Source organism: Synchiropus splendidus, chromosome 15, assembly GCF_027744825.2.
Source record: "Synchiropus splendidus isolate RoL2022-P1 chromosome 15, RoL_Sspl_1.0, whole genome shotgun sequence".
Classification (NCBI taxonomy): Eukaryota; Metazoa; Chordata; class Actinopteri; order Syngnathiformes; family Callionymidae; genus Synchiropus; species Synchiropus splendidus.
This window is the reverse complement of record NC_071348.1, coordinates 15181762-15207636: the sequence shown is the minus strand read 5'-3', so window position 1 is coordinate 15207636 and position 25875 is coordinate 15181762. Positions and strand designations below refer to the sequence as shown.

Here is a 25875-nt window from a genome sequence, read left to right as displayed (position 1 = left end):
TAGGACCGGGCATTAATCAGTGGTTACAAGGACTGACTTACTTTTACCAATGGAAAAGATCACATATATGCTCAAAGACTAGATGGAAGAATTTGAAAAAGCGTGGAATCCCTTCCTGAGATATTTTAGGGAATGAAATGTTCCAATTGGACCAGAGCAAAAGAGTGGATGAAAATCTGTAGATGGAAGAGGACACATACTGAGTCAAAAGTGTATACCCTTTTCGTTTTTATAAGTGCACAATTTATTGTTTTGTTAAGTGTGTTTGTTTTTTCATTTATCGTATTTATTTTTATTCATTTATTCTTTAATTCTTTATTTTTTGTTTTGTTTTAACTATTTTTGATTGATTTCGCTACTATGTTAGAAAATTCAATAAAGACGTGTTGCAAAAAAATGTACAAATGATGAAAAATGCATTTCTGATCTTGAGAAAGAATATATCAATAAAAATAGAATTTGCTTCTGACTGACACCATTTTCACACAAAATCCTAGCTCAAGCTTCCACACCACATGTTAACCTAACACGTGATCATTTTCTCACAGTGTGTATTTGCATTCTTTCCCACACCCACTGATAACATCTGGTTCTTATTAGACATGGTGAGGGAACCTTGTTCAGTCAAACATTCACGGGAATTTGAAAGAAAAAAAAAGAAAAAAATGTATAGAGTTTGCGTGACATAAAATAGGACATTTCATGTTTGTATCGTGAATTGATACAGTGTATGAATACTGTCAATCTTTACATCGAAAATTTCTGAGACTTCAGCCCACATTGTTAAGTTCCACCAAAGTGGAGACGGAGAATATTAATTTAAAGAAATTCTAAATATAAAATTGTTAAATAGAATTAAAATAGCATCTTCTTGTGTTAAAGGAACAATGTGTAACATTTAGACATAAATACATTATTTTAATATTTTCTGAGATGACGGGCTTTGGAATGAACAGTCGTAAATCCTGGAGTCAGACTCTCCAGTAGGGCTGGGTGTCGATTCTAATTTCAAGAATCGATTCGATTCTGATTCTCATGACTTAGGAATGATTATCACAATTCAATTAGATTCGATCCGATCTCGATTCAGGTTAGTATTAAAACCATTTTCTGAGCTATTGCCATAATCACATGACTAGTTACGCAACGTATTAATAATAGTATCTAGTAGATTGGTAGTAAATGATGGCTGTAAGAGTGGTGAAAATAGGAAGGTTCAAGCCCCTCCCAGGTGGTAGCATTGCTTTCACAAACATGCTGGCAGGAGAGACCGAGAACGCCAGATGTGTCTATACTTGCAGCGATGGGCTGCTCATGGGACCGGTGCATTATTAGAAATATGACCAAAAGATGCTGCTGTTTAACACAAATGCATTTTTATTTTATTATCAAAATGAAAGAAATATATTCTCAGCCACTGAAAATGTAAGCAGAGTGCTGGTTACTGACTTCACAGCAACCTGACGGTCGTTGTACAGTATGTAAACAGTTTCAACCTCTGTGGTCTGTAGTACGTACTAGATGAGGTTCCACTCCTCATCAATATAGTGAGTTGTCAGACTCATGCAAGATTGCAAAGCCACAGATGGCCACGTATCACTTGTAATGCCCACCCTTACTGCTGAGTGAAGCTTACTCTTCACGCTTGACTGGTACATGTTTGTGATAACAGACGTTTGCGAGACACCATGACGTAGTCTGGCTCTGTTACTTGCATTAGCCGCCTGAAGCCCTCGTTTTCAATGCCGGGATACAGGCGCATATCTTTGCAAATGAAGCCCGCAATCGCTTCAGTTATTTTGACAGAATCTGTGCAGAATTACCTGGTAGTGGTAAAGTTCGCTCGAGTTTCATTTGTTGTGGCCTGGTGGACAGGAGCTCTTGCTGATGTCGCGTCATGTGGTATTTCCGCAATACTTCACCTCGCATAACCTGCAAATTGCTTTGTTTTTGTTGAGCGCATTTTTGTCTTGGTCGATTCTGAACCCAAAATGGTGCCAGACGATCCCTTTGAGTGTTTCAGGCGTTTGCACGTTGCTAGTGTTGCCACTGTGAGGGGGCATGTTGTTTTGACTTTGGTGTCTCAGGTGCGCGCCTGCGTCAAAGGGGTTGGACTTCACCCAGGTAATATGTGTTAAAACTTTAATTAATTAAACCAATCTTTGGAAGTGAATTCATGGAATTAATGTACGAATCGATGCAGAATCAGAAAATCAATTTTTTTTTTTTCAACACAACACTACTCTCCAGGTCTCTGTTCAACGCTCCCTTGGACTATTTAACTCTCTGTGGGAGATCCACCCACGGGCGTGTTCTGTGAGTGAAGTCACAGCCCCAACTCCAACCCCCCGTGACACTTCACGGCAGAGCGACCTCAGCAGCGAACTGAGTTCCTTTAAATCATGGCAGAAGCAAGAGTTCGTAGTGAGGAGTCCAAGAAGAGAAAACGTGAAACTGACAGGGCAAGATCCCGAACAAGAGTCAATATAGGAGATGCAATTACAGCCTGGCGAGAACTGAGATCTATGAAAGGTTTTTTTTCTGATCCTGAAGTGGCGATGGCACTTTGCAGATGCAATCTGGCAGTGCTTCGAGGTGTGTGTCGAGCCCGAGAGGTTGAAATTGCTTGATATAGGTTTGCCGGATGCAGTTGTTTCAACAGTACAGAGTGCTCAGGCTCAAGCCACAAACAGGGCCTATGCCACTAGGTGGCATGTCTTTGTGAACTGGTGTGAGTCCAAAGGCCTCATGACAGTTAGTTGTCCTCTCTCTGGAGTTCTTTCCTTCCTCCTGGAACTGCTGGATGAAGGACGAGCTTCTTCTACACTGACTGCAGCTGCCATTACGGTGGGACACCACGGTCTGGGTCGCTTCTTGGTGAGGAGTCATCCGATCATCAAGAGGTTCCTGCCTGGTGCCAGGCAGATCAGGCCTCCTTCTAGGTGTCTGGTTCCGAGGTGGAGTTTACAGGTGGTTCTGTAGGGGCTGTGTAATTCTTCACTGTAGGTTTTGCTCTTAAAACTGTTCTGGCCCAGTCATAGGACATGATGTTTTGCTTCTCCAAATAATAGCACATGCTCATTCATTATTCGAAATGTGTGTTTTAATAGGAAGGGCTATTCCAACAAAACACTGGCAAAATATTAGAAGAGCTGCGCCACCAGGTGTGCCAGGTTCAGTGACCCAGACCAAGCAAGAACAGTGGATGAAGTGGAGCAGGGCTATTGCACTGTACTAATATTGACAACAATCATGATAAAAAAACAGATTGCGAACGTCAACTTGACCTCAGTACTTGTCATTCCTGCTGTGCATGTGTCAGATTTACCCTATCAACAACGATAAAGGTACCTGCCGTTGTGAGCCGCGATCTTCTCCTCAAAGCTTTATTTCATTATTCATTCTCAGCTTCTTGGCCACTGTCTTCACAGTCTTCCTCCTCCTGGTCACTTGCTTCATTTTACATTTTTAGAGCCCTGTCTCAGAACATTTGACAGTAAAAAATCTCTTCCTGATTTCCATCAAGTAATGTACCTTTGAACACTTTTTTTTATGTCGAAATTGAATTCACTGTGGTGCCGCACAAGTTTGTTTGCATGCTGGTTATCTGGTATGTCGTGAAATTGAAAGGAGACACCAGTGTACCACAGCTCCTGACCTCTCTGGCCTCTTCTCTTCTTTCCTCAAGTGAATATCCGTAGGGGTCTGCTGTGTCTTCATTTAGACTTATGCCAGTTTATTCATGAGTTCTCTGTGGTGTGTAGATTTTGCACCTTACTTACCATTAATCAAATAACTTTGTTCTCTTTTGCACTACCAAGTTCATGATACAAGACCAAGGGCCACATTCATCAATCATTCATTTGTATTCAGATTGTACTCACCAAATCTTTAATGTGACCTGCAGTGTAACGCGTCGATGACACAGCCAGTTCTGTTGGGAGAATGTATGTAGCTCCATCAGGCAAAGTAGTTTGGTACTAAGACCATAACAAACCTACAAGCACACATTACAGGATGTCAGCCTTGAAGCGACTCATAGAGTAGAACACCAGAATTTAAAAAAAGATGTACATATGTTATCACCTTTATTCATTTATTTTGCATGTGTAATATTTGCATTAGAAATACTCAATATCAATATAATTTATACAATATATATGGCTAGATCCAGCAAGATGCACTGTATACTGAACAGAGGTTTCAGAATCTAAATTGTAGATTACTTGGGGTTGAGAAATAGAGTTCAGCTCCTGCCATGATGTCAGAGCAGCTGTTTCTTCTCTGCTCTCACTGTCTCCAAGATTCTGGCCCTGCCCATCTGAGCTGATCTGTGGAGAGAGACAGAAATGGGAGCTATGCCAGCTTCCATTTCACTACTTTTCTCATGAATGCTCAACCATCTTCTTCAGAGACACAAACGTTGTTTCCTATTTGCTTTCCTGCCACTCATTCTTGTCCGTTCCCACACTGGATTTAGTTCTGGCCTTCCCATCTGCATGTGATTTTGACACACAGACTCAGGGAGGCATTTACGCTATGAGGGAGGGTCCAGTAAGGGCGGGGAGGGAGAGAGAAAGGGAGGAAGTTTATTTTACAAGACTCAAGCCCTGCTTAGGACGGGGCACCTAAAGGGTGGAAACAGTGGGCTAACAAATCCAACAGTCAAGCTGAGCCGCATTTTGCCTCTGCTCCGACCTTGTGAAGTGCTCACAAGCACACAAACATGGTTGGAATATCTGTGTCCAGTTTTTCCTTTCTATTCATCCATTATGCCATCATGTGGACAAGTTCTGCCGCCAGACTTGGACAACAACGGACAATTCCGAAGGTAGGCAACAACCAGGAACTTTTGTTTTATGTGTGGTTAAATGGAAGCTCAATGTGTTTATGTATCTTTATACGGGTCTGCTGCACTCAAAGTCTGCTGTAATTGTGCTCTTCCTTGGCATTAAACAAAGTGGAAAGATGTGCTCAATACTGACTCCAGTAAAACAAGCACGAGCAAATACATTTTATGTGTATCTGACAGAAAACTAGGCTCTGACCAGGTAAGATTAGATCAACACTTCATGTGTCACAAGCCACTTTCATTCCATGTTTTTTGTACTTGAGTAATTTATTTATTATTGGCCTGAAAGCTGGATGGACAGCATGTGATCCAAAGCTAACAGAACAGAACTTAGCTGCGTTGATCATGCTATGAATAAAGTACAGCTGAAGAATGGTTTCCCCACTAACATAATGGGGTTTCAAACAAAACCGTCAACACTATTATTGTTATTTAATACATTGGCGAGATTAGATTTCTGCATGCATGGAAACTGCTTCTTCTGAGGAGGAAAAGGCTCAAAATATAATGATAATCATAGTAACAATAAGGGTTATAAGCATTATAAGCAATGTGAGTGTAGCATTACGTATACATGGACATACATGTGGAAATGCTAGCTAAACAGACATAAAACACTATTTTCTAGCGGAACAGAACCAACATTCTTAGCTGGGGCAGATGTTGGCGTGACACATCTGGTACTCAACATTCCTGCAAAATGTCTCAGTTTCATATATTCTTAGAATCATTTAATATTATCAGCGAGTATTGTAAGTTTAAATACAATGATAAACATGGACGATGGATGAGTAAAATGAATGAAAAATGTGGTAGGCTGTACTGGCAGGTTATATAGAGCTGTGCTCAGGGAGTGGTTGTGAATTAAACCCAAACGCGCAAGGATGAAGTTAACAAAATTGACAATGTTAACAAATGCAGAGACTGGGATGGACCGAGGGCATTATTGAACCAGGAGGGAAAGTCAAGCAGAACAGAGGAATAGTTGGGAACAGTAGATGAAACATGCAAGATTGTGGTAACCAAACAGAGTCAAGAACTCACTCACACATCATTTAATTCTAATAGCTCAAGGATCAGGAAGCAAGATGAAGAGAAAACAGAGCAGGAATAATGGTGCTTCCTGCCACCTGGAGCTTGCAGCTGGGAAAGACTGGGCATGGTTACATGGCTGCTCAGAAAACCGAATTATTGCGTTAGTCCGACAATTAAAAGACATGTAAAAAGTGCAGTCCGACTATGAGAGAGAAATTTGAAATTCTCTTAATGCGGTTCATAGCTTGACTAAGCCTACATGTAGCCAAGTAGCTCGCCTATGACCGGACTTGTTGTGAGGCTATGCGAGCTTCAGCCAGCTTTGTAATGGAAGTAAACAAACAGCTCCTCCAACATGAAGATGATCTAATGCCATATATGTAATGGAGAAGTCATATATGTTACTTGCGGCAGCAGTGGTTCTCAGTCTTTATTGATGTCTGCATGTAACAAACATGATGTCTGATCATTAGTCCACTGAATACACTTGATGCTGATTCTGGACCTCCGAAGTTTAACTTCAGGAGTTAAACATGGACTCAGGATGGTGAAGCAAGGGTGGCCCTCTGTGTTGTAAAATGTTTGTTTCTCTTGCATTTGCTGCTTGGAAGTGAATTCTCAGGACCCATTTGCTCTGAGGAGGCTGGAAGAGGCATGACCAAATCTGAACCCTACCAAAGGTCACATGGAGGAAACTTCTCCTGTTCCTTTGCACTGTCAATGAGGACATGAGATCTTCATAGTTGATAACAGTTATAGATTAGTTTCAACACAGTGACAAATACGTCCATATTGTTTTTCATATTATTATTATGAAGATATTTGTGATATATGTCAAAGGCAAAGCAAGTTTGGGGTTCAGGGGGGCGGCTGAGACAACATTCTTCAAAGGGGCCCTATCCTGCCCTTTTCAGCTGCTTTTTGAAATGATATTGGACTCCTGTTGTGAGTTTCTTTCAGTACGGTACTCAAGGTATTCGTATTATGAACATTACCAGATAAAGGCTTAAGCTTTGAAGTCATGGGGAAGTTTGTGTTCTTATGCATAAGCCAAAGTTGGAATTGAAGTGTAGTTCACAGTGAACATGTTAAGTAAAATACATTTTTCATTTTCAAAGTTAAAATACGGATGTATACAATTCTTGGGTTTTATTTCGGTGACATGAAGCTAGTATTCACTTACAAGCAGTGCTATTAACAATTGTGGTTTAGCTGTAATTGTTAACATGGAAACTGAATGTAAAACAAAATGTTCAGCTGAAGAAAGTACAGTACATGAAAAAGTAATTAATGACATTCAATAAGTTAGAACAGGAAATGATTTGCTTTATGCTTAAGATACATTCCTGACATTTCAAATGACTAACCTCCACACCATCTGCTACGTCTCTAAGGGCCAGTGACCGCCTCCTTTTTGTTAATGCAGAGCCTCTACAGCTGTTGTGTCATCACACACTGGCAGCCTCCTCATAAGTCAAGAAGTGATTCAACAAATGTTCACCATCAAGATTAATGTCAGTTCTAAACAACTCGGTGAGCTGCGCAGGATGAGTGTTCGGGAGTTCAGACATCACTCATGGATTTGTTTTTGAAATCTGTCAACTCCAGGGTTGAAAATTGAGTGTGTTTACAACACCAACTCTGCACCTTTCAGTGGCTCCATATTTTGTGTGCAGCTCATTCCTGGGAACGAGACTGGCTCTGCGCACGACTTTAAAGTGTCACTGAAACCAACATCGACCAATACATGCAAGTAGTGACTCTCTCAGCGAAGAAAGCGGGATTTGTCAACAGTTTAGGAAGAAGAGCAGCTTTATCTAATTGAAAGATTATTTTTATTTGAACCACCCCATTATGGAAGCAACGACATACAATATTGTAAGAGGATTTAATGTATGATCAGATCAGAAATTCATGGACAACGGCAAAACTGAACAATTATATAAATGTGATGTAAAACTATCTAAAGACGGGTCAGTAGTACAAAACATGCCTTTGGGTCTAGTCCCATCAACTGTGGGACTGAGGAGTAATGACACCTACTCATTGATTCTTTTGGTAATCTGTTATGATCGGTCGTATCATTGCATGCCATTTGTTTATTGTTTATTCTTAAATCTTGCTGTTCAAAACCCTTTTCAATCAAACTTTCAGTGCAAAATAATCCTGCTAAGGATGGTTGCTACTCGACCCCTCTTTAAATAGGTTTCACCTATTTCTCATAATGTTCTTCATCTTCATTATTGGTCAGAAGCGTTGAACAGCATTCACCAGCTTTGCCAGTGAATTAGTCATTTTCTGGGACGTTTTTCTCTGTTGGTTTAGTCCTCATCTTGCTGCTTCAAAGTGAATTCCATAGCGGCTCAGGGGACCAGATCCAAGTGCTGGATTGTTTACAGGAAAACAGAAGACCTTAACCAACGAGGAATACTTTAATATTCAACAAAAACATATAAACAAAGATCAAAATCAAACACAAACAATTATCAAAGAAAAAGGGCGTGGCCACCAAAACCCAGAGCGAGGAGACAAACATGCAGGGATGGGGAAAAAACCTGAAAACAGAAAGTCAAGCCTAAAGAACAAACAGAACAAAAACACACTCGGGAAAACAAGGCCCAACGAACAGAAAGCGCTCGCTGGTGAAAATGCATACACACACAAAAGGAAGAAAAGAACCAGAGACAGTAAAATGTGAGTAAACAAAGTGACCCGAGGAACACAGCGAAACAGCTGAGGAAAAACTCAAAATGAAGAATAAACTAAGAAGGCGGCAGAAAACTAACACACACACACACACACACTCACGATCCAAATACATACAGTCAACACAGGAAATAGAAATAGAAATAGCAGTTGACACAGTGGGGACTGGAGGAGAAAATGCAGTGCAAATTGCGGTCGAGGAACAGTGGTGTTCACAGCCCTGCAGTGAATGACAGTGACCATGCCCAGCCATCCTCAACGATGGCTGAGAACTTCAAATGTGTCTTCCATAGTTGGACCAAGCCAGATAGAGGCAGTACTTAAGTTTTCTGGGCTGTCACATAACTGTGGTCGATATGCTTCAACAAAACGTCTTAGAATAGAAGATGAATAGAGTCGTTGATGAATTTATGTGTGAGAAATGAGTCTGCAGGCTGTGTGGCACCAAGAGACAGGCTGAAGCTGTTTCAAACAAAGTGTCCTTTTGTGCATTGATGTTTCCTTTGTTCAGATATTTCCTGATAGTGTGTGGACAGCTGCATACTTGTGGAAACAGCTATGCACTCTGACTTGCGTTATAGGGGACGTATACTGCCGATTTAAGTGTCTTTCGAAAACTATATTTTGGATTGTCCCGACAGCTCACGTTCTCTTAAACAGAAATATTATTTTCTGTACACTTTCCTAAATATCTATATATTTGGTAGATGTGATCGACACATCCTGACTCCCTTGGAGTAGTGTATTGATGTTGGGAAAGTGGACTTCAGCCGTCAGTGTCACATATTACAGCATTATGCTTTCAATTGAAGCACATGTTCCACCTTTCGTGGCATATCTCAACACCGTGGGCATCACAACATGTCAAACAAAGACAGAGGTTGGAGTTAGTGTAGATCAAATGTTGGGATTTGATCTACACTTGCCATTTCATGCTGTGATCCAGGGTGGGTTTAAAGCAACACGGTTGGCAGACAAACAGGTGTCACTCCCAATTTGGTAAAGCAACTTCAAAACAGTGCATTATCATAATCTGGGACTTATTCTGTGCGTGGAGTGAAAGGGATGAAGCTCTCTTTCTTTCTTGTGTTTGTTGATTTGTGAGGCCAAAGAATGGTAGTACATTTCAGATTTTATAAGTTGACACACCAACAGCACACTGCTCAGAAGACTCACTACCTGAAAGCACTGGTCAAAGTTTTCACTCAGCATGAATCCTCTTCTTGGCTGTGACTTCCTGAGACATGATTTATTCAATGTCTGCATGCAAGAATGTGTTGTTTCGGCATGATGCCCTCAGTGCAGACAGAGCTGGAAACAGAAAAAGGGGGTTGCGCTGCATTCCTTGCACCCAAGTAAGCAGTAAATCAATGGTCAAGTCTAGAGTAGATGTTCTTCACTTAGGCCCGTTGTCTTACATTGAGTTTTCGGTCATTACATACTCATTGACTTCTTTTATATATTATAAAAGAGGAAGGCTTCAACATTTAAAACATATGCCCATCTCCAATGGTGAATCATTGGATATTGAGAACAGCCTACAGCATAAAAATATGTCTATCTACAGGCATGTGCAAAAGGATTCTTCCTCAGTGAGCAAGATGTGTGTTTACCATGCAACTGCAAAGGGAATGCAGAGAACTGTGAGGACATCACTGGTGTTTGCATAGTAAGTACATTTTCACTTCCTGTATATTGAGTGATATTAAAATGACATCACTGAAACGGTGTATAATGTTTCAGGACTGCAAGAACCACAGTACTGGTAACTTCTGTGAAATGTGTGAGGAGGGATACATACTAGTCCCTGGTGGACGACCACTTTGCCAGCCCTGTTCTTGTCCACTTTCTATTGCTTCCAATAAGTATGCACCGTCCCTATTGTCATGGTTTCTATCATGTTATCTCTGTAAATAATACTTCCATGTTTGTACTAAGCTTTGCAGTGCATTGTGACAAAGGAAGTGGACTTCTGCGATGCAAGTGCCAAAAGGGCTACGCTGGACATTTCTGTGAGAGGTCAGAGCTTAACACAACACTGACATTTTCTGTCAATCCACCAAAAATGGAACACATAACCCAGTAGCAACCTAACTGTTGTCTTAGCAGAAATAACAAATAAAAAGAATGGCAACACTCTGGCCTTCATCATTGCGTTCTCTGAGTATTGTTACATCTTAAGTACAACTGGGGACCCACTGATCCTGGTATCAGGCATTGACCCGATACGGCTTCTTAAAGTTGGATCTTGGCATTTAAACTCTATGCTCACGTTGATGTCACATGAGCAGTGTTATCCCACAGCACGGTAATACATCAATATATTGCAATATATTGTTGCACTCTCTGTCGCAATAAATAATCAATACACAATCCCCATTTCCCTAACTCCCTATTTTATTGCTACACACGTAGTGGATTACCCTGAATTTTTAGTTGTTCAAATTTAAAATTTCTATTTCCCTTTCATGAATGTGGTTTGTGTGTTCGCCCAGAATCTTATGTTTGCAAAGACGCCTCAAGTCATGCTCCATCTTGAAATACATTTCAAGATCGTTGACTGACATTTCATACATTTCAGGATCGGTGATTGACATGGAATTGGTCCGTCTTTCATGTTTTCTGCTGTCACATGATAAACACTGGCACTGCTAATGCCTATCGTTGCTACACTGGAAACAAGAAGGATAAGGGTGAAAAGGGCAAGGGAACTAGGAAATGAAGCTTAAAAAAAAAAAACCCTCAAAACTGGTAAATCAAAGCTCATAAAGCTCATGCCATGAACTCAAGTTGTTAAAAAACACATTCAATAAACTCCAAATTAAGATAAACTTTTGCCTGTTGCCTTTACATACATAAACTAGCTTGAGTGCCACTATCTGGCACTTGTGAAGCAGTGCGACACATGATTTGATTCATTATTTGGAAAAGCATGTTGTGATCGCGAAAAACCAACTGTCAAAAACCCTTCAACAAACTCTAAATCAACCACGATGAGTCAAGAGATATAGGCTACTTTGACATTAGCTTTGCTAAAGCGAGTGGCTTGGCACTTTCACTTTTCCAAAGCGGTCATGGGAATAACTCTGCAGTTAATAACAGCACATTTTCATCATGGTCAAAGTTTAACAGACTTCAACAAACAGTGCAAAGAACCTTTTTCCTCTTTGGCGTCACCCTTCCAAGTCCTTCTGCTATCCGGGTAAAATTACATGGAATTTTGGCTTCTGGGAACGTACCTGTTATGTTTTTTGAACTGCATTGCACACAAAAGTTGATTGCAATGTATGCAATCAACACTAGATGGGAGAACCATTACTACTCACTTTCATCATGTCAATGTTCATGCGCTACAAGTTGTCCAGCTGTTTATATTTAGACTCGAGGCAGTAGTTCTTTGAGCTTGATTTTCTTTGGACATCGTCCATTGAATAAATGTCTCAATACGTGATTTTTTCTTTTAAAAGTTTTTTTTCTGATGAAATTCTTGACATTTCTCACAATGTATTGGAAATTACAGATCTCCAATATGCATGTAATGAACCAGACAGTGCTGTTTCCGGACGTGCACCCTCATAAGGAAACTTATTTTAACTTTATTAATTGAACTTTTACATTATAAAATACAGATTATCTGCATGTTTAGGGGTTATAGTCGTGGCTTTAGATTTATTTGAAGTGTCTGATTTAAAAATAGTTCATGCATAGTCAAATCTCTGAGTAATGCTGAATAGCACAAGGCCTTCAACATCATTAACATGTTAAGCGCATGCAGGGGAGTATAAAAAGAATAAAGTAGGGATGGCAGGGCCAATAAATATGCTGACAGTATAACATTTGTTTCCACTAAAACAGGGGTGTTGAACTCGATCACACAAAGGGCCAACATATACACATACAAGCCGCTGGCGGAACAAAACCAAAATTTATTGAACAGTATGTAAATGGAATTTTTTAGATAAGGTTCGTATCCATGTTAATGACCAATTTTAACACCAAGTCGTGATTAGCTTCATAACACATAAATTGACCAGGTCTGCCAAAGGCTCACGACGCAGAGTCTGGTTTTCTTCCTGAAGAACAGACTTTCATCCGCTTTCCTGTTTATGCAACCCAGTCTCAAGGCAATTCACTCATGTGGTCACAAATATTTACTCTATTGAATTGTGCATGGGGTCACATTCTGAGGAACACGGAAAAAAAATTACTTGCAGCTCATTCACATGCTATAACATCATACTCCTTCGATTTATTTGTGCTTCTCTGACCCGTTACAACATTGCAGCCACAGGAGTCACTCATGTCACCAGTTTGACTTTGATTCTCATTCATACTCCCGCTCCCGTTCCCGAGTGTGCCCTGCTGCTTCCTGACAAAAGAAAGAAGAAAAACAAAAAACAAACATTAGGACCCGTCCAAACCAGGTCCAGATCGGCAGGCAGACACTCAATAACACATCGAAGAGGAACAGGAACTAGAAAATGAGAAATCATGGTCAGGATAACACTTACAAAAATCCACGGCAAACCAGGAGGAAAAATAGAGATCCAAATGTTGAAACACTCAGCATACCACACATGAAACGTTCACGATCTGGCGCTGCTACACTGTCATCCAGCTACTCCTTAAGAAGCTGAGGGAAATCAGGGGAAATGAGGTGCAGCTGCCACTCGTGCCCAGTCTGTCAAGGCAGAAACACACACAGGAAACGAGGAAGTATCCATACAAAATAAAAGCACAACAGGGGGAGACTTGACAAGTCAGCACTGGTTTTTCCTCTTTGAATTTGTCGGGAAACTGCATAGCACACTCAGGAACGGGAACGGGAGTGTGAATAATAACCAAAATCAGAGTCAAATTGGTGAAATTCGTGACTCGTGTGCAGTGCTGGCCTAACATGAGCAGAAATCATGAGCATATTTATGACACAATTTATTAAATTATACAATACACTCTCGATGAAGTTAGATTTTGTTGTACATAATTGTTCCACATGTCCCAACATTCATCCTTCGGAGGGAGGTCAGATGTTCAATGTGGTCTATTTCTTCTATAAATTTGGTCCAACATTTTCAGTTCTAGTGTGTCAACCTTCACCCAGTTCCTCGTAATGGAGTTTTTAGCTGCAAGTGTCAAGATTTTAAGTAAATATTCATCACTCTTTTGTAAATTTGATGGGTTGAGACCCAGCAAAAATGTTCAATGGTCTCTAAGAGAACAATATCCAAAGATCTTCTCAAGATTGTTTACATCACTGAACCAGCAGAAAGTTTGCACTTCAATACAAGACCAAAATATATGACAATCAGTTGCATTTGTTTCACTACATTCTTGCCAACATTTTTGGGAGACCTTTTACTGGAACATTTGCCTCCTTCAACCTTGAGCACTTCTACTGTCCCAAGTGTTGAGGCTACATATCTGTTTTGACCTTGTTCTGACCATTGCTACAGTCTATAAATAGGACCAGTGGTTGCTAAGAACTCCACCACCTCAAAGAGAGAGTTATTGCTGGTTGGCAGAGGACATACCAGTGCTACCCTGCTTGTCTTAGTACAGCAAATGAAGAGGTGGGAATAGTACCTTCCATAGCTGGTCTATCCTCACAACTCACACACAACTCTAAGAAGTCCAAAGAGAGAACCAATAAAAAAGCTATGACTTTAGGGACATCAGATTCTGCTTGAAGCAATGGCGCTCCTCCTTTCACTCTCCATGGGATAATGTGAAACATATGTAATGTCCCTTAAACAACCGTCTGTTTCAGAGTGTGCTTACAATGGGGTCATTTCATCTGTGCCGTGCTATTGTCAGATGCACGATTCTTCCCCTCTCCCCCACACAGCGGGTGACTCCTACATTGAGGTCATCACGTTTGAACGCCGTCATAGTGCCTGAAGCTTGACATCATCATTGAGTGACTTCTGGTTGCTCTGTCTCTAAAATATTTTTCTTGTTTCTTGAGGTGGGGATGCCGGCCATTTCCACTTACAAATGATGATACATTTAACTTTTACATTTAACAGGAAACATCATGACTGGAATAAAATACATACATTGAATTGTCTATTATTATATATTATATATTATTATTAATTATCTATTGACATTGAACGCACAAATAATATTCACTTTTATGTGCAGGCGAACACATTAGCTTTATTAAATCCTTTCAATAAACTTCACATGCTGGAACGTAGCTAATGTATTTGCTTACACTTAAATGTGGATATACTTTTTTTTTTGCTATTTGTTTGTGTGTTCAATAAACATCTTGTTGTAAATAGTTTTCCAGAAACAGTTTTCCAGAAACACATTATTATTAATAGTGACACTGCCAAGAAAGCAAAACGCCATGAAGAAACTTCTGAATGTTTTATTTACGTTGTTATGTATTAGTTTATCGCTGACATCAATGATGAGTTCCAATAGTTAGGTTCTGCCATTTTTTGTCTGTAAAAAAAGGTCAACGTATCAGATGCCATCGTTGTCGAAATAGCTGATAGCCCCGCCTCAAGAAAATTTCAGTCGCAGAGAAAATAATTTACCGGTATCTGCACATCTGTCAGTAGTAGAGCGTAAGTGCAACGATAAAGCTAGATACAATGTATTTGATAGCGCAGAACATACATTTTTTCGTGGGCCAGTCGGAACACACTGGACTATCTGGTCAGGTCCTTGTTAATTTTTGTGTTTTGACTGTTGAGGGCCCTCAAAATCGCCCTACTGTTACAGAGACGCAATAGTGGACTACAACCAAAGCATGAAGAAAGTACATTATTTTACAAGTACATCTATTTCAGGTGTGCTCCAGGGTACTATGGCAACCCTATGTCTGTCGGCAATTCTTGCAAAAGATGTGACTGCAACGGCAACTCTGATCCAAACCTCATCTTCAACGAGTGCCACAATGTGACTGGACACTGTGAGCACTGCTGGGGAAACACTGCTGGGCCCAACTGTGAGAGGTGTGCGCCAGGTTTCTACGGCGATGCCATCAGCGCCAAAAACTGCAGAGGTGGGTGGAATATACCTTTCTTTTCAATAGACATTTAGTCTTCAAATATCAGAAGCTCATCATTATATTCTCATTTACAGAGTGCAAGTGCAACAAATGTGGGACTTCTTCATGCGACGACAGGACAGGGGTTTGCCACTGCAAACCAGGTGCCACAGGACTGCTGTGCGACCAGTGTGAGGTGAGAACGTCATGTGACTGGTGTTGAATGGTGATCACCTTCAGTTGTGCCTGTTCACCTTTTGTCTGATAAATTATTTGACATTCAACCCACGCTGATCCTTTCATGAAATATAAAGCCAAGATTAGGTAGAACAGCACGGAGACAAATGTACAGTGCAATAGTTATAACCCACTGACAAAGCCAATGAATAACCTCAACAAGATGAGGGTTTCCAAAGAAACACACCTGACACAGAAACATTCAGGCTCCTCAAGAGAAACCTCAAAGATCATAAGCAACGGACACATTGCACACACTTGCACATCACTACTGTTTGAGAAAATAGGGAAAAATGGGAACAATTACCAGAACTATTCTTCAGTCTACTCCTTTTCAATCTTTGTAAAATGTAATTACACTGTAGGTAATGTATCAGAATCAATGTTATAGAATGCAAAGAAATGTAACTCATGCAAATGTCAAATCTAATTTGAATGTGAAAGAGTACAAGTGAAAAAAATATTAATTCCTTCATTTATCTGCCTGTTCATGTGATCCAGGAAGGATATTCAGGTTTCTCCAGCTGTCAGGGCTGTCGGAGGTGTGAATGTGCTGCTGCTTCCCTTCGCTCCACCTGTCATCCACTAACCCACAATTGCCCATGCCGTCCTGGGGCTGGAGGCCGGTATTGTGAGCGCTGTCTTCCAGGCCACTGGGACTACAGCCCTGCTGGCTGCCTCAGTAAGTCTCCTGTCTTTCAGAAAGCATGGTAGATTTTAGTATTGCCATGGTTTTTCCCTCCAACATTCAATGCAAAACCTTATTGTTATTGTTGTTAACAATAATCATCATAATACATTTATTTCCATCTCATTTCACATACAGAATACATTACAGATACTATGTGCAACATTCCATCACACATTATTATAGATTTAATAGGAGCAGATTGAAGAGAGCTGATATTGATCTCCCCCCTTTTTTTCCCCACATTCACACTCATGGCATTCTCTTTTCAGTGTCATATTATTCCAGAGCCTTGTGGTATATGTACATATAATGGATAAGGAGTGCTGAGACACACACATCAAACATATAATAGTGAGCGAGGAGGCAGTAGTTATCTGCATTATTGCAAAGTTTTTTGCAAAGAGTAAATGATACTCTTCATCAACATAAAATTGCCCCAACCCCTTGTGACCACACCATATACTCTCTGTTTGCTAAATGTTAAATAATGACACATAATCCAGGAACATGCCCTTCCTCCAGTAGACTCCCCACACTTCCCGTCGGGGCCTCCATATCCCGAGTTGAATGGTCCCTCAGGTCCTCCATCTTGGGGCAGACAGTAACTGGACACTTCCTCTTCTTCGCCCTAAGTTTGTGAACCGAACACTAGGAGTCTACCTTCTCTCCTCCACATCTTGGGTGGGTTCCACACCCACCAGCTCCATGTCAGACGCAAAGAGCTCTGGCAGGTCATCCAGAGGTCGAGGTGTGACCATGTCCTCCTCCTCCTCCAACATGGTGGCGTCGTCTCGAGTAGGCCCCAGGGTCTGCTCAGACATGACCACGAACAGAAGTGCCAGGTCTTCTTCCACAAAGTGTTAAAGTGATAAAGTAATCCAAGTGAAAAAAGGAGTGACAGGAGAGTGAAAGGAGATGAGGAGGGAGGAACAGGGGGTTGTATTGGGAGAGGTGGAGCCTACCTGGCAGAGAGTGAAGCGAATCAATTCTCAGGCACGAGGTGGAGCCTCGGAGTGGATTAACCATGTTTGACATAGAACGATGCGTTCAGTATAGCTCCCTAGTTCAGTTCTGCTTATTATTATCGTGCAGGACACTACGCATACTATCCGAAGAGACAGACTGAGGACAGTAAAAGACTCACTGTAGTAGCAGCGCAGATGTGACGTGTGTGACATTTAAAACAAATCGATCTCCTTGTACAACAACAGTTAGCTGTTCCTTCTACCATGGTGTCGAGGCTTTGCTCATCCTGAAGACGCATTATCTTTGCAAACAAATGAAGCAACACTTTTGAACACGACAACCCGTTGGCACTTGATATTCTTGGGGCGGGGCAGGCGGGGCCGGGGCGCACAGCGAGAGCACCGAGTTGAGTCAGACCCCAGTCGGTAACCAATCAGAGGAAGAGAAATTAACATTTCTTAATGATTCAAAAAGGTCTGATAACTCATCACTGCTTCTGAATAACAACCATGTGGCACCATCCCGCAGCCCGTGTGGGTGTGGGGACATGTATGAATGATACTATCCATGAACATGTATAAATGATACTATCCAAAAGCAAAGGTGTGCTGATTGTTCTGTACTCAATAATAGTGATGTTTGTACAGAGTGTCAGTGTGAGAGTGGCCACTGTGACATGCACACTGGAGAGTGCCTGCTGGAGTCAGCTACAGTCAGCCTCTGTAACACCAGTAAGTGGAACAATAAACGTGAGCAAAAAAACGTTTGGATCTGTTGCCAACTTGTACTGACTGTCAACAGCCTGTAATGAATGCTTTTGGATTCTGATCGGAGACATGCGAGTGTCGAATAAGACTCTTGACAATCTAAGAGTCGGGATGCTGAACATCTCCACTGGAGCTGCTGCTAACGACAGACTCAAATATTACAACTACACTGCTCACAGGCTGCAGGTACCATACATTTACATGTATATTCTTTCATTGTAAGAAACATGACATATTCATTTGTTCTCAGATTCAGTTTCATGGCTGGCGAAATGCATCAAGTTCCATGAAGTTGGAAACCTCAAGACTGGAGGAGGCCATAGAGGTTACTGGGTCCAACATCCAACAGCTGGGAACATCGGTTAGATGAGTTTTCAAAACTGCATGACTACAATGTGAAAACGATGTATTCATGTTTGCACTTGAAAAAAAAATATTCAGGCATAAAATCAAAGTTACATTAAAAAATGTATCAATATCATCTGGGTTGTGCTTTGACAGGAGATGGTCCTGAAGGCACTGCACCAGCAAGTGGATGACAAGGCACGTCAGACATTCACCATGGCAGAGCAACTCACCACCAACCTCACAAAACTGAATATGCAGATCGAAGGTAAATTGTTGATCTTAGAAAAAAATCTTTCCTAAACGTAGATCAAATCCACCAATTGTAAATAAACAATTCAGCCTTAAGGGATTTCATATATTTGGCTCAATCTAAAGCCAGCGTCAAGGGACCTGACTACCAGACTGGAAAGTTTTGGTTTTTTTTGGCCTTAGTGAAAAATTGTATCCCTTGGATTAATAACCTCTTTCCGTTTTATTTGAGTTTTCTCATTCTTATTCTCATTCAAGCCGTCAGTAGGAGTGACAGGTACATCCAGACCTAATGATTGTAGTGAGCGCTTCTTTAATAATAAAAATACGATTCTAACCACAGACATTTGCTGTACGAATCTTTTTAGTTATTAGAACCAACTGGTAATAGTGGGAGTGGAGGTAGCAGTGTTTATGTTTTCCACATCACTGCACAGTTTTACTGACAGAAGGCATTTTTGCACCTTCTCACTCACATAAACTGCTTTGTGTATTTCTAATGAGTATATGATATGATGTGCTCTGTTCATAATATGGATCCAGCGATCGTAATTTTTTTTGGCCAATACAGTTTGTCATTTTAAATTTAAATTTTAAATAAAGTCCCAAGAGGCCAATACAGATTTTTACCAATAAATATTTTTTTAAATGAATTACACAAACCTAATAAATATTACAATAATACTGAGCAGTACTGTATAGAAAACATTGCAACTTTGAAATCAAAATAAGTAACAAATAATCAATACAAAACGCAAAGTGTTTAACATAAAATAATTCCCTTTTCAATGAACAGTGAACAGATCAACTCACAATGTAAACTTCACTTGTTAAATACCGGAATGTCGCCTTATAACCTGACAGACTATTTTCGTCGACTACATTTCAAGGGAATGTGTATCTGGGTTCCAGGTGCACTATTAGCTGCTGAAAGGCGGCTCATCTAAAAACAATGAATTCTAGTAGCACTGGTTTCACCTGTGGTTCACTGCGGTTTTCTTTTGTTTGGTTAGCCTCTTGTAGAGCTCAAAATCGGTGCGGTGATTTGAGCCCAAGGGTCCAGTTTTACAGTTGAGACTAACTCTGTGGGTGCACATTTTGTGAATTGCAATTCGGCTGTCATTTTCCTTGATGACAACAATCGTGGCTGGCGCTAATGTATGCAACTGCAGCCAGTACTGTAGGCGGGTCTGCAGTATCACAACAAGTAGTGTGATTTCCTGGAGAGATACCTGATTTGTGATTTTTGTACAGTGATGTAAAATTTTAAAGAGTAATAACATTACCCATCATGTATGAATAGGAAAAAAATGCTTGGCTGATCTTGATGATGTCATGAATGTTCATATCAGCACCCCCATTTATGAATACACAAAACATTGTTTCTGGGCATTTCTTTGGTTATTGTAGATATCACATATTATTTCTGGTACAGTATGATGTAGCTTTTCTTGTGAAAGAAAGAAATACAAAGAGAGCAATGGTCACACTCCAAATAATCTGTTTGTTTGAACCATCCAGAGATGATCCATGACTGGGAACTGTACCGAGAGCAGCCAGATGTGGATCCCGAAATCGTCCAACAGAACACTGACATCGCCCATGAAAAGGTGAAGAGGATGAAGACGCTGGACTTATCTCGCCAAGAGCCCATGACCACTAATGAAGCAGCTGAAGCCCACGACTGTGAGTTTAAGACGCTCTCAATTTTTGTCTGTATTGATTCTTTTCATTGATACTTATACTTTGGATTACAGAACATATATTACACAACATTAATTACAACATTTATAATGATTAATTAATGACAACATTATTATGATTAATTAATTCCAACAAAACTAATTTAATTTAAGTGAACAGTTTGCTCTCCAGACAACAGGGAACCTTTGTGAGTGCAGGAGTTCCTGGTCCACTGATCACACTGATGCCCAAGACACGTGGCAGCTAGGATGATAACAACAACAACAAACATGGAGGAATCCCCCAAAAGCAAACAAAAGCATCTGTTTGCTTTGGTTCAGGGATGTTTTTCACAACACAATGGCCAGGGTTTCCACTACTCTGAATGTACTTGAAATTCTTATAAAATTCTTATACTAATATTTTCAAGAGATTAACAGAGCTTTAGTTTAAATAAGGTGATATGAATACAACATGAACATGAATACAGCCACCATCGTGATTTATTGTGCTATTGTCAAACTTATGCAAAAGAAACAATATTTTGTTGTTTAAATGTATGTATAGGTCCATCATTTGATTCAGTAATATACCAAATTCATTCAAATAGAAAAAATGTGGGTTCTTGTTGCAAATATTCTTCGACCATTAAACTTGAAAAAATTTTAAATATTTTTTTGTTTTTTTGTTTGTTTTTTAATAGTGGATTTAAGTAACGCCTTCTGGCACTTTCTCTCTGTGATGCAGTGCTGAGGAGTGTCCGACACTTGGAAAAAAAGCTAATGATTACTGCAGGCCGTCTGCTGCCAAGCCAGGAGGTTCTGTCCCGTTTCACCAGCAAGCTGACAGAGGCTCAGATGTTCCTTCATACAGCAGCCAGGAAGATCCAGGAAAATCTCGACCAGAACCGAGTCAACAGTATGATGCAGCAGCAGATGCAGGTCATTTTCCAAAATTCACTGGTAGTTGTGCCGAATATAATAAAACCATATGTATTGCTACTGAATAAGAGGGAGTGCATTGCACGTATTACATGTACAAAAGCATCTTGACTGCAGTGCATTATTAATAGAGAAAGTTACCTCTGTTCTTGTTGCATTGAACACTAAAGGGAGAACTCAGCCATGGCTTTAACATAATAATACATGTGCTACGTTTGGAGTTAAATTGGGATGCTGTGTTTTCATGAGAACAACAAGAAAACATCGGAAACAGATGCTAGACTTGACGGAGCCTGGTGATTTTGCGCATTACGCTGTCATCCCTGCCATGTCACATTACATTGCATTGCATTATCATGATGAAGAACTTACTGCGTGATGTAGAGGAAGACTTCCACATTTGAAATATATTCAAGAAAAGTTAATAAATCAGGGTAGGTCTCCTTCAATAAAATAATTAGGTCAGTGTGGTTCAACATAAAGTACCTGGTAGATTTTCCTTCTGGATCCATTTTATGTTTGTTGAAGTCCATGCTCAAGTGTGTTAACACTTTCAATATCCTGCACATTTCCTTGTATTCACAGAAAAGACCAATATCAATATTAGTGTTCAATGATTAATCACCTGCTATGCATCCTATAAGATTGTTCTTGATGACGGCAATGCATCTTTATCAGGAGAAGCAGCGACGGTGGGAAGAAGACTACACTGCAGTCAGTGAGACGCTGTATTTAGCCAGCAACTTAATCTCTAACGTGGAAGACACTGCCGGTGAAATAAGTTCTATGGTCCAGGTGAGTACCCATGAGTCAATTCTTTCATGTGTTATATTTCTTTGAAAAGCAAAATGCTACCTGAGTAAGAAAACCTGGCAGAAAATATAAAACTGAAAGTAATGTGGTGGTCAAGACACAGCGGAGGAATTCACACATACGGCAGAAAGAGGTCCAGAAACACACTTGCAGGAAAAAAAGTCTAGAAAGTACCAGATTTGAGAAAGCATTGACTTTCCAAACACACTTTAGTTACTCTTAGTTACAGCTTCAAATCTTTCATACAGTGCATAGTATAATATAAAATTAGAAAACAAGTAATTCACATTGGTTTAAAAATTGTGTAGGTCTTCATTTTCAATATTGTTTAGGATATAACGGCATATCAATTTAAAACCAGTAAAATCATTCATGTCATTCAAAGTTTGTACTGCAAATACTAATATTCATTAATTAAAAAAAAACTACCAAAAAACTCTTCATACCACACAAAACCAAAAGTAACCTTAACAGCCAGTCAGTGCCCTCTCAGCAATATAATTTATCTTTCAAATTCACAAGTGTCATTTCTGGGATATTTCGAGCTAGATCACAAAATACCTTCCATTGACACAATTCATTTCATTTCATTTCAATTCATTCATTTTTTTTATTTTATTTTATTTTTTTTTAAACAAACAATATTACACCCATCAAGTTTTTCAAACCTACCTTGCATACTCACCACTGAAAACATGCTGCCTTGCAGAAACACTACTGAGAGCTTCTGGAGACCCTTTTTTGGCATGGAATTATTCATGAAATCCACCACTTGTTACACTCTGACCCTATTGTTTTTACATGTATTAATGAACAGTCTCTTTGCATTATAAATTGTTGTGTATATTCAGTGCTGTTGGGAATATTTAATGCATAATGTCACATCTACCTTGGGCTTGTATGACTCATTTCAGTCTGGCACATGAGTCACACACTTTTACAAGTGTAGTTGCAAAGTATGAACGTTAAGTATGGAAATGTGTGTGTACAGAATGTGACCGCTGTCTATGCTGCTCTTGATGGAGCCACTGATCAGCTGAAGGAGAAGACTGTACGGCTTTCACTGGCAGACGATGACTTGGTCCGGAAAGCTGTGGAGCATGCAGAGGACCTAGAAGACCAAGCCTACAAACTAGAGGAGTGAGATCTATGATGCAGGCCTTTGCTATTAATATAAATAATCAAATGATGAATCATTCTGATTCCATTAATAATTTTTCTGTTTTCTTTCAGGGGTCTGAGAGAAAGTGATGCTAATGGCTTTGTTCAGAAAGCAATCAGCGCTGCCAACGTCTACAGCAACATTCTGAAGTACATCAACGACGCCAACATTACTTCCCTGACCACACTGCACTCTGCTCTGAGGACTGAAGATGTAGGGAGAGAGATCTGTTACGTTAAGTATTGTTCTCAGTTATTCATCCTCTCCATATGTTTCAGGCTGTAAATGCAGTCGACCTGCAGCTGGGGAACCTGGTTACCCAGAGTGACCACGTGTTCAAGGAGTCAGTCACACTACATTCTGAACAAAAAGGTAGGTACCTACTTGTTCTTGCACCAGTACACAAGGTCACACCATTTTAATTGATCTATCTACCCCCACAGATATAGAAGCCGAAGTCAAGGATGGTCTCAAGTACATTGAGGAAACTAGAGAAACGACAGAAATTAACAACAAGAAACTATCCGAAATTTTGACAGATATACAGGGAATTCAAGGAGGTAAGTTCAAAGTAACAGGTTTAAAGGTTAGCTTAATAAGAAAATGGACCAAATAAATGTGCTCCAAAATGTGAAGCACTCACTGTTGTTATGAAGCTAAGGCAAAGATTGTTGTGAAATTCAACTTACTGAAATAAAATCGCACAAAATTAAATTATTTAAAATAAACGAATAAATCATATACTTTTGCCATATGGCCCACTCCTTCCTGGAGACATTTTAAACAAATACATTTTCTGCAATTTGTGTTTGCAAATAGAATACCAAAACACCGGGGTGTCAGTAACTGCAGTTTTTCACTTTTTCAGATTTTCTGAATAGCCAAGATATCCGCGGCAGATTTAGTGTCCTGTGTCTTCTGCCAAGCTGTGTTTGTTGTTAGAGGAGGACTCTGAGCTCATGGTTAAGTCAAGGATGATTGCTCTCCAAACCTTGCTGCATGTTAACCCTTTGGGCCGCATCACAGCGTTTTAATAAGCCAAGCTGCCTATTTGGAGCAGCTGTAAATCCAAACTGAGCAACATGTGAGGGCATGTTTAAATAAAGGTTTTGTAACATACACATTTTGCATAGTGGAACGGATGATTTACTGTGGTAAAAAAGGAGAAATACAGTAGCAGAAAATACCTGTGAATAGTAGTGGAGGCTGCACGTTCTGTGTTCACTGTCCCGCCATAAACAGTGATGATGCCCAGCCATCATCATCATTATCATGTTGCCTCAGAGTTGAGGAAGAATATCTTCAGTGGATGAGATGTACATATATATCTCTACAAGTTATGTATTAGACTATGGCCATCGGAGGACATCTTAATTTACCAAAGATACGTGAATTTATTTCATAGTATGATTTCATTATTTCATACTCTTTGGGTCACTGGTTACACTTTACTTTAAGCACTCAACTATAATACATTAATAGCACATTCATAAGACATCATAATGCATGTAGGGGTTCCTGAGTACGTGCACAACCTATACTACTTAGTCAACATCGTCACAAGTTATCATAAAGTTTTATGAACATTCAGAAGCTGTTCGATAAGGCCTTACAAATGCAATCTGAAGAATCTTCTATTTTACTATGCCTTTATCTCTAAACATCTTCAAGCTACAGCTGTTAGAAATAGTGATGCCGCAGATCTACAGTTCAATGTTTCATTAAAAAAAACACTTGTGCCCAGTGGGTTTACATTCACAATAATAATGGCTTCAAATCCCGCAAGAGCCCTCCTAGCATTTGACCTGGGTTCTATCCCCTGCCATTGCTGCCTCCTTGCATGTTGTTGTGGTGGTTAAGGTGATGGACTAGAAATCCAATGGGAGAAATTGTGAGATCAATAAAGAATGAAACATTAGAAACTTACTATATCTACGTTGGTCTTCTTCTGCAGGTAGAACATCTCAAAGACTGCAGTTCAGCATTAATGTGTCAGAGGAGACCCTGAACCGTTCCACAGAAGTTCTTCAGACAATCACTCCTATCAGCAACAAGGTGCAGAAATGGATCACCAACCTGCACAACAATGAATACTCCTCTTCTGCTTTTGACCAGGTGGTGGCCTCTGCTGGAGAAACAGGTATCATATTTTCCTACCAATGGCTTTTATCTAGCAGACCTCAGTGATAAAAACGAGAACCAATCATGTCTCTTCATTGTTCCGTTCTAATCACCACAGTTATTGCCTTGTTTCAGTGGCCAACCTCAATGTTCTTGTCCCTGAGCTGCTGACCAAGCTGAAGGTTGTCGAGGAGAAGAAGGCTGTCAACAACGCGACCACCAAGATTATGAGGATAAGAGAGCTGATTGCGCAGGCCAGGAGTGTGGCTAAGAAAGTAGGTTGTGAAAAGTGAAAGGTTTA

The 25875-nt window shown here is 40.1% G+C and overlaps 1 protein-coding gene across 2 annotated transcripts in view; it reads left to right on the top strand.

The window, feature by feature from the left end:
* Positions 1-4623: 4623 nt before the first annotated feature.
* lama4 (laminin, alpha 4) overlaps positions 4624-25875 on the top strand; it is a 33581-nt gene continuing 12329 nt past the window's right edge. For both annotated transcript variants that reach the window (XM_053886967.1, XM_053886966.1), the window contains exons 1-20: positions 4624-4831; positions 10161-10262; positions 10337-10458; positions 10532-10612; positions 15397-15611; positions 15692-15792; positions 16335-16515; positions 18138-18221; positions 18292-18443; positions 18508-18618; positions 18759-18870; positions 20376-20540; positions 21285-21478; positions 22157-22273; positions 23283-23431; positions 23525-23666; positions 23732-23825; positions 23897-24013; positions 25408-25593; positions 25710-25849. In XM_053886967.1, the coding sequence (XP_053742942.1) occupies positions 4727-4831; positions 10161-10262; positions 10337-10458; positions 10532-10612; positions 15397-15611; positions 15692-15792; positions 16335-16515; positions 18138-18221; positions 18292-18443; positions 18508-18618; positions 18759-18870; positions 20376-20540; positions 21285-21478; positions 22157-22273; positions 23283-23431; positions 23525-23666; positions 23732-23825; positions 23897-24013; positions 25408-25593; positions 25710-25849 (2670 nt within the window). In that variant the 5' untranslated portion in view covers positions 4624-4726. The remainder of the gene's footprint in view (positions 4832-10160; positions 10263-10336; positions 10459-10531; positions 10613-15396; positions 15612-15691; positions 15793-16334; positions 16516-18137; positions 18222-18291; positions 18444-18507; positions 18619-18758; positions 18871-20375; positions 20541-21284; positions 21479-22156; positions 22274-23282; positions 23432-23524; positions 23667-23731; positions 23826-23896; positions 24014-25407; positions 25594-25709; positions 25850-25875) is intronic.